At 58.1% G+C, this 13,244-nt stretch overlaps 1 protein-coding gene across 15 annotated transcripts in view; it reads left to right on the top strand.

Moving 5' to 3' along the window:
• The window catches only part of ABLIM2 (actin binding LIM protein family member 2), a 146,432-nt gene that overhangs the window by 60,839 nt on the left and 72,349 nt on the right, over nt 1-13,244 (top strand). For all 15 annotated transcript variants that reach the window (XM_045528161.1, XM_045528173.1, XM_045528171.1 and 12 more), the window contains 3 exons: nt 684-799; nt 8,478-8,604; nt 11,332-11,425. In XM_045528161.1, coding sequence (XP_045384117.1) covers nt 684-799; nt 8,478-8,604; nt 11,332-11,425 — 337 coding nt within the window. The remainder of the gene's footprint in view (nt 1-683; nt 800-8,477; nt 8,605-11,331; nt 11,426-13,244) is intronic.

Genomic DNA, 13,244 nt, shown 5'->3' with positions numbered 1-13,244 from the left:
AGATAAAGACAGGATCTGATTGTACAGCCCCTTGACATCTTTAAGGACACTGCCCTCTTAGGGGTCCACTTAGGTAAATCGTGGAACTTTGGAGCCAGACAGGGCTTGGCTTGACTCTGGTTCTGACATGTGTCAGCTGTGTGTCCTTGGAAAAGTTAACTGTCCTCTCTGAACTTCAGTTTCTCACCTATAGAGAGAAAATGAAGCACATACCAACTTGGACAAATGTCCTAAAGTCATTAAAGGAGGCACGCACATAAAGTATCTACTGTGGCACCTGGCACCTGGCACACAGTGGACAGTCAGCGGTGGTTACAGCCATCGGGATTGAACTGGCGTGAACAAAGACCCTGTGCGGGCAGACGGCAGGGTGGGCTGGGGGAGGCCAGTGGTCCAGGCAGCCTGGCTGATTGCCACGTGCCAAGCTCTGGGCTGGCCCTCAGCAGGTCTTTCCACAGTCTGGAGCACTGTGATCCTGCCCATTTGTACAGATAAGGAAACTGAGGCTCAGAGGTCAGTGACTACCTGAGATCCCACTAGCAGGGACACAGCAGTGCCCGGTGGGGGAGGTCCTGTGTCCTGGGCCTGTGGCACCCATCTCTGTGAGGCTCTAGGGGGTGGCGGTGGTCTTGCGCTCGGGGCCGGAAGGTGGGCCTGGCTGGTGACGAGCTCTCTTGTTTCAGGCTGCCCTTTCCCCCCGGGGACCGAGTGACCTTCAACGGGAAGGAATGCATGTGCCAGAAGTGCTCCCTGCCCACGTCGGTGGGCAGCAGTGCGCACCTGTCCCAGGGCCTCCGGAGTAAGTGGGCACCGAGTGGTGTGGGGGCGGGTGCTGAGTGGCAGGGTGGGGTGGCCTCCGCAGTGCCTGGCGACGGGGGCCTGACAAACTGGGCCCCACGGCAGAGGCGGTCGCAGTGAGTGGCTGTGGATAAACATGAGGAAGGCAGCCAGGAGCAGAAGTCTCTGGGCTCTCACGCCGCCACAACCTTGCACAGGCTGTGCCCCCAACCCATGTGTAGCTCCTGCTTTCCCATCCAATCCCACTCTTGGTTTGCCTAGCCGCAGCCCACCTCCTCCAGGAAGGCTTCCTGGTCTCCTTCTGGTCCCCTCCCTCTGGCACTCATGCTCAGCTCCCTTCAGTTAATTCCAGGCCACCTAGAAACCTTCTGGAGGAGCGTAGAGTCAAGCACTGAGCTCTAGGCTCCTGTGGTCAGGGGCTCTCGGCTCACTGCCCTGCCACCCAGGAGCTAAGCTAGGTGTGTATGCAGTGGGGGCTCAATACATGCTTCTTGAACAAGGAAGCGGGAGGTCATTACTGTAAAAGAACAAAGGCCTGCTGGAGAGTCACAGGTTTGTGAGTGTGGGGCAGAGTGACAGCAACGTGGGGCACAAGGTGGCCTTTCCCAGCCTGGGGCTCATCGGGGCAAGAGATGAGATGCGTCACTGGGGGTGGAGGCCAGCACACCAGGACCTGGCTCCAGGCACCCGCTGCAAAAGCTGCATTTCCAGAGCCCACCCTGAGTGCCGTGGTCACTGTGGTGTCCCCAGAGGCAGGGCCACATGTCCCAGGATAGAGGAGGGGTTTCCACTGATTTCCAGAGCCAGCCCCTACCTGTGATTAATTCCTCTCTGTGTCAAACACCTTCTTTCTCCCACCTTGTCTGCCATGTCCAAGTCTCTACAGAGGTGACTCCACTGCCAGCCTCCTGGGAGCTCAGTGTCAGCTCTGGGGACTGGGAATAGTTTTCCTCTGTGGGATGCAGTGAAGCCTTCATCCTTCGGGGAGGCAAACTCGCAGCAGCACCAGGTGGTGAGGTTGTTGCTTTGGGCCTTACGAGGAGAGTCCTCCATTCAAAAATTTCCAGCTGAAGCCTGGATTGATAGAATTTTTGAGAATTTGCTTCACAAACAGTAGTACTATTATAATTCAATATTAAATAGTAATCAAAAGCTCAGCAAAATTTAAAAAGGGGAAGATTAGTGTTGTACAGTTTGTTCAGAGCTTCCTGGCAGCCAAAGTAAAAAGAGAAACATGATGGACCACAGAATCATCATCCAAGATTTTTTTTTTTTGAGATTTTAAAAAATGTCCTTGGCAGAAATGCTTTGCCCTTTCCAAATGTAAATTTATTTTAAAATATCAAATTTGCATTTTCAAAGAACAAATGCTCCCCTGATCCCCAAAGGATCTAATAATTTAACCTGCCTCTTCTCTCAGCGCATGGAGAGAATCCTGAGCTTAGACCATTTCTGTGCTTAGGAAACATTAACACCAATCACTAACCCTTGGCTCCTGTGCTGATGTCTACAGTTTCCTGCCCCTGCCTCCTTCTGTCCCTAGAGTGCCTGCCAGAAGGAGCTCTTTTTCTTCTACAGTGGCCGTTCAAGGAGGTGTTCTTTGTTCTGAAACTTGAGACACAGGTTGATTTCACTGGGTGGGTTGGGAGGGAGGCTACTCAGGTGAGAACAGGTGGAAAGGCTGGAAAACCGTGGAGTGTGCTGGGGCACTCCCAGACTGTGCGAGGGGACAAAAGGACTGCAGTGTGGGCTGGAGCATGGGAGTGATGCTGGTGAGATGGAACCCGGATGGCAGCCTTCCCCCAAAGCCGCACCATGGAATGTGTGTCCTGGAGGCAGTGAGGAGCCACAGAAGGTTACTGAGTGGGGGAGTGCCAAGCTCGGTCCTGAGGCTGGGAAGCAGCCTAGCAGTACGGCGCTCCTGGCCAGCTGGCCAGGGCCCGGGTGAGGGAGTACAACCCTTCTGCAGCCACAGACATGGCCGCCTGTGCCACTGCCCCTCCCTGGGGAAGTGGACAGTAGCTAGCTATTTTGGTAGGGCTCCGGCTAGGGTCCCTTGGCCCTGATCTTCCCTCAGCCATCCTGAGCCTGTGGCTTAGTGACAAGAAATGCTTCAGGCTAGGCCATGCAGTTCTCCTTCCCAGGAGGAGCACTCCCAGCACCCGGCATGCCTGAGCCCCCCCACTGCACCGTGGAGAGTCCCCTCTGTCCCCGAAGCTCTGCTCTGCCCCACAAGGCCCCCTCTGCTCCCCTCCAGGCTCCTCCCAGCTCTCCAGCACTAAGCCCATTGCTGGTCAGGAGTTAGTCACCAGGCATTGGTCACATGGTGGCCCTCAGAGAGGCCAAGCCCTGTGCTGACGAGGGGGCGGCAGTGAGCACTCCCCACCATGTGCCAGGGCAAGACATGGCCTGCGATATGGGCATGGGGTCTGCAAGGGTTGTGGGTGGTGGTCTGGAGAGCACCCTAGACGTTCAAGAATCAGGGCTTGGGCTGGGGACCTGCTCTGTCCCTGCTCAGAGACCCCCATGGCCAGTTCTCTGGCTTGGCCACCTCACAGCTCTGTAGCTCCACTGGCTAGGTCCAAGCCCGGCTTGGCATGGAGGGTGTCACACCCGGAGCTGGGACCTGGGGAGGCCCCGCTAGAGTCAGGAATGCAGGGGCAGGAAGAGGCATGTGCAGACCTGGGGTCCCAGCCCAAGGACAGGGTGACAGCTTTACCACCTTGGCCGTGGCACTTGGAGCCCTTGTGTTTTCTGCTTGTGTGAGGCTGCACGGGTGCTACGAGAGCACTGACAGGACCCACAGCCCCCACCCCACAAGGCCCCTCCTGCGTAAGGGTGGAGGTGACCTGAGGAGCCCCCGCCCCTCCTCCCACCCTGGCCCACAACGTGAGCCCGCGTCCCCGGTCTACCCAGTACCTGCAGGAACCAGGTCTAACTTGGTCATGCCTCATCTTTCCCCATGGCTGCTCCGGGCTCTCTGTGCTCATCACGACTCCCAAATGAAATCTCTGGCCAAGTTCATGAATTTTCAGTCATTTTCAATTTTTGGAACTCTGTCGGATTCCTCATTTTCAAAACTCAATCTCAGATTTGATTGGGGATCTGAGCCTCTCCCCGACTCCCCTGGCCCCGGTCAGACCTGAGGTGCTGCAGGAGCCTGGTCCTTAACCCCATGACCATATCTTCTGGGAAAGGGAGCACTTTGGGGAAACAGGAAACTGGAAGGTTCTAGAAGGGTCATGTGGGGAAGAGAGCCAGGCCCAGGATGCATGGGCGAATGGACAGCTCACTTTGGGGCCCCCTCAGGCCCCCTCACACTGTACTAGGGACATCTCGCTGCTGACAGCGTTCATGTTGGCCTGTCACATTCGTCATACAAGATTGTATACTGCCATTTGCACCCAGGCAAAGCTGTGCTGAGCTCCAGATGTGTTAGAAAGCGGTGACTGCGGTTTCCATGACAACATCCGTTTTTGCACCTTGCTCTTGTCACCACACTCGCTGCTCTCTAGTTGACAGAAGAACCGGGTGGGCGGGTGTGAGGTCCGTATCCCTCCCTCCGAGCAAGGTCAGGCGTGGGGAGGGGAGGGAGCCCCCTAAACCTGGTAGGAGGCAGAGTGGCGGAGATGCCTGCGACAGCTTCCCAGAGGGATGACTGCGGCAGTGATAACTACAGCAGAACTGGGCTGACAGAGTGGCTGTCACTGCACATGTGTTCGTTTATCAAACACGCCCTCACTTGCGGCCCTGCACCCACGCCAGCTCTCTAGGAGAATGCTGCTCTTCTGGTCACCATAAAGTGTGTCCCCATTTTACCGGAGCCCAGAGAGGTAAAGTGACTGGCCCACAGTCACACAGTAGGTGGGGGGCAGAGGCAGGATGTGACCACTGCTCTCTGCCGCCTGTCCTCTGGCTATCACCGCAGCCCGGTGTGGCGTGCTGCCTTGGTGTGCCCACTAATAGAGAAGCCACCCAAGGCTCGGAGCAAGCAGCCTCAGCGCTGTTCACACTTGGGCCCAGGCTGCTTGGTCGTGGGGGCTGTCCTGCGTACTGCAGGTGTTTGGTGGGTGGTGGCCCTAGATGTCTGAGCCCCCTGCCCCAGATAGTGACAAGCAGAAGGGTCTCCAGACATTGCTAGATGTCCCCTGGGGAGCAAGACTGCCCCCAAATGAGAGCCACTGGGTGTAGAGCTTACAAAGTGTGCCCACAGTCATCCCGTGAGTGAGGGCGCCGCGGTGCAGAGCTGGACCCGGCAGCTGTCCCGTCTGTCAGGACAGGGAGTGGAGTGTGGGAAGGGTCTTGGGGGGCACCGGTGCCTCCTGGACTCAGGCTGGGGGGCGTCCCGTCTCCTGGTCCCCGTTCGTTGTTCATTCTGGAGCCCCCACCCGCACTGGACCTCCAGGGCCTGAGCGGAGTAAACGCCCTGCCCCTCCGGCCCACTCGAGCTGGAACCCGCTCCCGTCCTTTCCCCGAGCTCCGCGGGAACGTCCCGGCAAGGATTTAGGAAACGCAGAGGTCGACCGGCAGCCTTGTGGGTGTTAGTTTCTTCTGTCCTCAAAGACGACGACGTGACTCTGGCCTCCGCCAGAGAGAACAACAAAGGCATGTGTGAAAGCGTCTGCGGAGCCCCCTGCCCACGAGGCAACGCGTGGCCTCACTGGCTCCGCACTGTTCACCGACGACGTGCGGGGCACGCGCCGGCCTCTCCGTAGTTTCACGTGCAGTCGGCGCGGAATGTAGTGCGCGTGCGCGCCCCGCCCCAGCGCCGGGCTCCCACGGATGGCCGGGCTCGGCGGGACCCAGCGGGTGTGGGGCCGGGGCGGCTCCGAGCCAGTCGGGCCTGGGCCACGCCACGTCCACGTGGGCTGGAGGCTCGGGCCAGCTGGGTCCCTGCCTGGCCTTTCAGCCCAGACACCGCGCACCTGCGGGCACCAGGGCCTGTCTGCCAGACGGCCCTCCCCGCCTGCTCGGCACGGATCCCAGGCCCCGCCCTTGTCACGCTCCCAGCGCACGGCCACACCCTGCCACGCACAGACACACCCCTCACACACTCACCTCACACACATAGACACACCCCTCACACACACGCACCTCACACACAGACACGCCCCTCACACACACTCACCTCACACACAGACACGCACTTCACACACAGACACACCCCTCACACACAGACACGCACTTCACACACAGACACACCCCTCACACACACACCTCACACACAGACACACCCCCTCACACACACAGACACACCCCCTCACACACACAGACACACCCCTCACACACACACCTCACACACACACACACACACACACTCACCTCACACACACCTCACACACACACACACACTCACCTCACACACACCTCACACACACACACATGCTCCTCACACACACACTCACCTCACACACACAGACACACCCCTCACACACAGACACGCACCTCACACACACACTCACCTCACACACACAGACATGCTCCTCACACGCACACTCACCTCACACACAGACACGCACCTCACACACACACCTCACACACACAGACATGCTCCTCACACACACACGCACCTCACACACACACTCACCTCACACACACACGCACCTCACACACACAGACACGCACCTCACACACACACTCACCTCACACACACAGACACACCCCTCACACACACTCACCTCACACACACACTCACCTCACACACAGACACACCCCTCACACACACTCACCACACACACACACACACTCACCTCACACACAGACACGCACCTCACACACCGAGACACCCTCCCACACAGAGACACACCCTCCCACACACACCTCACACACACAGACACACCCCTCACACACACTCACCTCACACACAGACACGCACCTCACACACACAGACACACCCCCTCACACACACAGACATGCACCTCACACACTCACCTCACACACACAGACACGCACCTCACACACCGAGACACCTTCCCACACATGGACACACTCTCCCACACACACCTCACACACACAGACACACCCTCCCACCCCCCCCACACTCCCAACACACAGCCACACACTCCCACACACAGACACGCACCTCACACACACACACTCCTGACACACAGCCACACCCTCCCACACACACGTCACACACAAAGACACACCCTCACACCCCCCACACTCCCGACACAGAGCCACACCCTCCTACACAGACACACCCTCCCATGCACAGTCACTCATACACACAGACACGCACCTCACACACACACACTCCCACACATAGACATGCACCTCACACACCGAGACACCCTCCCACACACACACACTCCCAACACACTGCCACACCCTCCCACAAACAGACACACCCAGACACACACCTCACACACCCAGACACCCTCCCACACACGGACACACACTCCCACACACACCTCACACACACAGTCTCCCCCCACACACACCCACACAGCCACCCTCCCACACAGACACACACTACACAGACACCCCCTCATGCACACACATGCACACACTCTCACACAGACACACACACCCTCCCACACACAGACACACACTACACAGACACCCCCTCACGCACACACATGCACACTCACACAGACACATACACCCTCTCACACACAGACACCCTCATGCACACAGACACACACACAGACACATACTCATGTACAGACACACATTCACGTGAAGACTCGGGTGACACACATACACGCAGCTGCACACTCGTGCACACAGATGCTCACGCACTCACGCAGACACCCTGTGCGGGCCCAGGCTCCAGGCTCTCCCTGGCTCTCCCCGCCCGCTCCACGCCCCTGCAGGGCTCCCTCTGTCTTCAGCACACGGGAACCTGGCTGTGGAGCCCCCTGTGTGGCTGCCCGCGGGCTGCAGGGACCCTGGGCCACTGGCTCTGCAGGGCGGGGCTGGGACTGAGGCCCTGGACGCAGGGGTGTGCGAGTAGGGGAAGCATGGCTGGGGGCGAGGTACGAGGAGGCAGCCATGGGCGTGCTAAGCTGGTGGCCTTGCCCTGGAGAGCACTGGTCACCACAGGGAAGGACGGCCGAGAGAGGTCGATTGGCTGGCTGGGTGCGGAGGGAGGAACCCCCGAGACTGACTGGGTGGGTAGGTGGGGTGCTGGGGACTCAGGCCTCTCCCATGCGGCACATTTCCCTCTGGTGGGCACCTTGGGTCATGGTTAAGCTCAAAGTTCTGCCTTCCAGCAGGGGACAAGAGGGCCACCCAGACCCACCATTGTCAGAGCTCTGGTTGCCTGGACCCTCCCTTCCTGGCTGCCCCCACCCCATGTGCTCTTGTCTGAGTACACACCTCTGCCAGAGCCCACTCCGATCCTCTGGAAGGCAGGGCCTCAGTTTCCCCAGCTCCTAGCCCAGGATGTACACAGTGGCCACCCAATGTATGCAGGAGCAAACCTCATGATTTGTTTGCCACATGCTCCCACGGGCTGCTGTGTAATAGGGGAGGACTGGCTGTGGCAGTCTCCTCTGTCCCTCTCCTCCTGCTGCTCCAGGTGCCTTCCCGGGGTCTGGAGAGCTGTGGGGCAGGCACCTCTTCCCCTAGGTCACCTCGCGTGCCCCTGTGAGGCCCCACAGTGCAGGTGCAGGCCTCCCCTGTGCCTCTCCGCCCATGGTGAGGATGTCTGTGTTCTGTTCTCTTTCTTCCAGGTTGCGGGGGCTGTGGCACAGAGATCAAAAACGGCCAGGCCCTAGTGGCTTTGGACAAGCACTGGCATCTGGGCTGTTTTAAGTGCAAGACCTGCGGGAAGCTCCTGAATGCTGAGTACATCAGCAAGTACGTGGGGGTGAGGGCTCCAAGGAGATCATCAGCTCAGGCTTCCTTGTTCTGGGGGTGGGGCTGGGTCCCAGCTCTCCTGCCATGTCTCCTGTCCCTCACAAGGCTACTCTTGTCCTGCATTTGTCCTGCAGAGGGCAAAGCAGTGTCAGCAACAGGAATGAGGAAGAGGAGGCTGACCCGTCTCCGTTGTTAGGGAGAGACCTCACGACTGTGCTCTGTCTCCTGTGGGGCAGGGGACCCTGGGCAGTTCCCACTGGCACAGTGTCCCCAAGATGCGCAGTCCAGCTGGGGTGCTGGCTGGTTCGGGGGGCAGAGGAGTGACATTTTATCAGGGGTGACGGGGAAACTTCTGGTAAGGTCATGGTCATGAGCAGAGGCAGCTCAAGGCCAGGAGCTGGGATGTGTCTCTACCCTGAGAGGTCAGGAGCTGGGCCCGCTGCCCCCCAAATAGCATGGGTGAGGGTGACGTAACTCGTGAACTAGAGAGCAGCCAGGGCTCCTTCCTGGGAGGCAGAGACTCTTCCAGCAACTTTTGGCAAAGGCTGCACTTGTTCTGGATGCTCTGAAGGGAACAGAATCGTCATAGGAATTGACCAAGTTGAAAAAGTCCTGTGAGAAAGTGCAAAGAACAAAGTGCACACACACACATGCACACACACACACCCACGCACACACACATGCATAAATGTGTGTAATACGGAGCCTAAACAATGTCCCTGATGTCCCATATTGACTTCTGGTCAACTGCCCTCTAACTTTGTGAGACGTCACCACTGGGGGACACTGCCGGAGGAGACCTCTCTGTGTCATTTCTTATAACTGCACAGAATCTACAATTATCTCAAATGGGTCATTTTAAATAAAATCCCCACACCAAGATGAGCTTGCACCAGGGTGGAGGGCCTTAGAGGGCCGTGAGCTCCCGGCCTCTGTCATAGCACACGAGTGGGTGCGAGACACAGGCAGAGTGCAGGGATGTGGAATGAGGGCACCCAGCCCCCAGCAGGCTGCAGGTCCTCACGCGGTGCTGGCAGCGCACCCGCACCACACATGTTACTTAGCAGCCTCCGGAGCTGTTCCAGAACTGACAAGGAGGGCGTTGGTGTTGCCATGGAGATGTTGTCCTTAACCTCCTGGGTTTGCTGCACATGCACCCATTTGTGGATTATAATGAGGGCCCAAGGTCAGCGGCATTTGCAAGTAGGCCCTAAGGACCTGTTTTGTACCTTCTCCCTCATGTGGAAGGAAGGGCTGTCACCCTCCTGAGAAATGGCTTCTCAGCTGTGGGTCAGTTGGAAGCCACACTCAAAGAGGGGCCCCCAGCCCCAGGCTCGTGGCCCCATGCTGGGCCCTCCCCTGTCGAGGCGTCTGTGGGCCTGGGGATGCCAGAGCTGTGAGGAGAAGAGGGTGGCATTAGCTCAGGTCTACTCCTTGATAGCTTGGGAGATCTACCTTCTGTCGCAGCTGTGTGAAAATCAAACCAAATTGGAACAACACACCACTTTGGCAGTGTAAGGGGAGCTGTACTGGAGTGACAGGGGCCCCACTCTGTGCAGGCCACGCCACACCCAGCTCCTGCTGGGCCCGGTTAGTAATGACAGTGGCTTCACTGCTGTGGGCAGGGGTCTGCCAGTTGTGAGGCCCTGGCCCCACCTTCTCTTGTTTAGTGTTTACTATGATTTTTCCCATTTTATAGTGGGGAAGCTGAGGCTCAGAGAAGTTAAGTGACTTGCCCAGGGTCACACAGCTGGGATGTAGCGTTTGAGTCCAAGCCTGTTCACTTAACCACTGCTCAGCAGCACCTCCCTTTGCTGAGCGAGGCCACCTGGAAACCTCAGGACCACCTCTGCCCTTCACTCTGCCATCTGTATGGCACTGTCCTGTTATATCAATCCCTGAATAGTGATTATGAAAGGTTCTGAATTAGCCCCAGGAGCTGCGCCCGCATCATCCTCCCATCCGTGACGCAGCACAGAGCTATTTTCCCTGCAGCTCAGTTATTGGAGTCTCAGAGTGTAGGCAGCTCGCTCAAGGGGCAGGGCCCGGAATGACTGTCTCATCTGACACTAATTCTCTGACACCGTGACGGCACCTGGCCAGCAGGAGGCATACTGTGAATGTGCGCAGAGTAGACGCAGCCACGTGGCCCTCCTGCTCCTTCCTGTTAGCAGGAAGCCAGGGCGCCTCCACGTATGGCCAAAGCCAGCCTGTCACCGTCGAGTTCCTGGGAGCAGGAAGCACTTGCGTAACCCACCTGCTTGCACCTGGCCTTCTTGTCGTCGTTGAGCCTGGTCCCCAAAGTGGATGCCCTGCCATACCCCCTTTCTGGCTCATGTTTTTCTAAGGTACCCCAGATGTTGATCTTTGGATGGAAGGAACTGGAAAGAGCCAGGTCTGTGGAAACATCTCTCATTTCCCAGATGTGGCTGTTGTTCCCTCAGCCCAGCCTCTGCAGGCAACTGCCAGCCCCTCGGCCCCCCACTGCATAAGCAACCTTGCCTCTGCATGCCTCGGTCCCTCCATCTGTGAAATGGGATGGTCTTCAGGGCATTTCTCATGGGGGCAGGTGCGTATTAGAGGGATCGTTATTTGGAGCAGGAGGAGGGGGGCATGTCCCCACTTCGATGCAGACCCTCTGGCTGGGGAGAGTTGTCAGATCCTGGGGTGAAGCACCAGCCATCCTCGGGTGACCCTGCCCCGTCCTGACCGCCTGTCTCATTGCAGGGATGGGCTGCCCTACTGTGAAGCTGACTACCACACCAAGTTCGGCATCCGCTGCGATGGCTGTGAGAAGTACATCACAGGGCGAGTGCTGGAGGTAGGTGGGGCCCCGCCCTCTCTGAGCTGAGGCCATACTGCCCCCTGGGAGTTATTGTGAGGTTTGTGTGTGTTTGTGCAACAACTTGTCACATCCAGCCTTTACCTCCCCCTCCTCCCAGCACCACCACAGGACACTTTCTGGGGCCTGCTCGGTGCTACCTCCTCCAGGAAGCCTGGCTCACACCGGTGCCACTTTTCAAACTCAGAAAGTCGGAGAGGAGGAAGGACTTTGAGATCTTTTGGCCCAGCCTTTTGCTGTATAGGTTGGGACTCAGGTGTGGAGGATGGGAAGTGAACCTGGGGGATTGGAGGGGTGATGTCCAGGGCCCCACAGCAGGATTGTGTCCCCAGGGTGGTCACCTGTCAGGCAAGGTAATTGGCAATTATGGGGGCATTCTATGTACCGACAGTGCTGTTTCTTGGCCTGGGTGGTAGGTATGTGGGTGTGTTCCCTGTGTGAACATCACACGTGCTGTGCGCTATGTTTCATTCAATGAAATAAATCCCATGGCCCCAGGACCAGACCCCGCCCACCCGGTGCAAGGCCCTGCCCACCCAATGAACAGGCCCCGCCCATGTGATGCACAGGTCTGCCCTGCTCTGCAGGCTGCATCGGCTTAGTACTGGGTGCTAGGATAGGCAGATAGACTGTCCCAGTCGCTGGGCTGGCCCATGGTCTGTGGGGAGGGGACAGGTGACCAGAGGATCTCAGAATGGGGAGGAACTGTGCACTGACCTGTGAGAGCGGGCAAGAGGCCAAGTGGGGATGAGACTGCAGGAAGTGGGCACTTGGGGGGCTGGGGACCCTGGGCTGGACTTGCATCTAGAGCACCCCTCTGGCTGCCGCAGGGGCTGGGCTGCACAGGGTGGACGGGTGCTCCCTGGATCTCCAAGGGCTCCTCTCCAGCTCCCACAGCAGGTGCCCAGCACCTGAGAGGGCTTCAGAATGCTTGAGTGGGATTGAACAGAGGACACTGAGGTGCTTTTCTTCACCTCTGAGGCACCTGGTACAGAGGTGCACCTGGACCTCAGACCACCTTCTTTCAAATCCCTCCCTCAGCCACACCCATTCCAGTCCCTCTTACTGCCTCTCATTTCTTCAGGTGGAGACTCCAGATTCGTACATAAGCATGTTTTAATATTCTATCATATTTCATCATACCATAAGCTCTTCCTCAAGCCCACCAGGTCAACACCAAATGCAGGCACTTCCACCCTACACCATACACGCACCACATCCTGCCGCTGACCTGGACATCTAGCTGGGTCTGCCCACATGTTGGGCCATTGGCCACCTGAGAGCAGGTGGCAGAGCCCAACTTTAGCCCAGGCTGCCCAGGCTGTCCCGGAACCCCTCATCCTCTCCTGGTGCACAGATGTGGGTTTGCCTTTTTGACTTAATAGCATATCACCCTGTTGTGCTTAATGCCCTAAAGGGAGTGCATCTTGGGCCGCCACTGTCAGGGCTGCAGGTGCGTGCGCCTAGCCCGACCCACCTTCCTGACGTCTGTGGGCAGCGGCCCCTGCACCAGAGAGGCCCTGGCCTAGGTGAGGCAGAACTGACCTGTCCCTGCTGCTCTGCGCCTCTGGGCCCTGGGCACGTGCTGTACTTGGTGAGCCCGGCCGTGGTCAGGGCATCAGGAAGACCCCATCTCAGAGGGGCCCCCAGCTCAGTGCTGGCCTGGTGGTAATTGATGGGGCAGTCAGTGGGCCCCTTGATAGATTGGAAGGGCAGGGTTGACCTCACGTCTGCGCAATGCCAAGTCAGAATGGGGGGCTTGGTGCCTAGGAGTGGGGCCCCTCGGTTCACTGGGAGG

Source organism: Lemur catta, chromosome 17 (genome assembly GCF_020740605.2).
Source record: "Lemur catta isolate mLemCat1 chromosome 17, mLemCat1.pri, whole genome shotgun sequence".
In the NCBI taxonomy this organism is placed as follows: domain Eukaryota; kingdom Metazoa; phylum Chordata; class Mammalia; order Primates; family Lemuridae; genus Lemur; species Lemur catta.
Note: the sequence above shows the minus strand (reverse complement) of the source record. Positions and strands in the feature narration are given on the sequence as shown.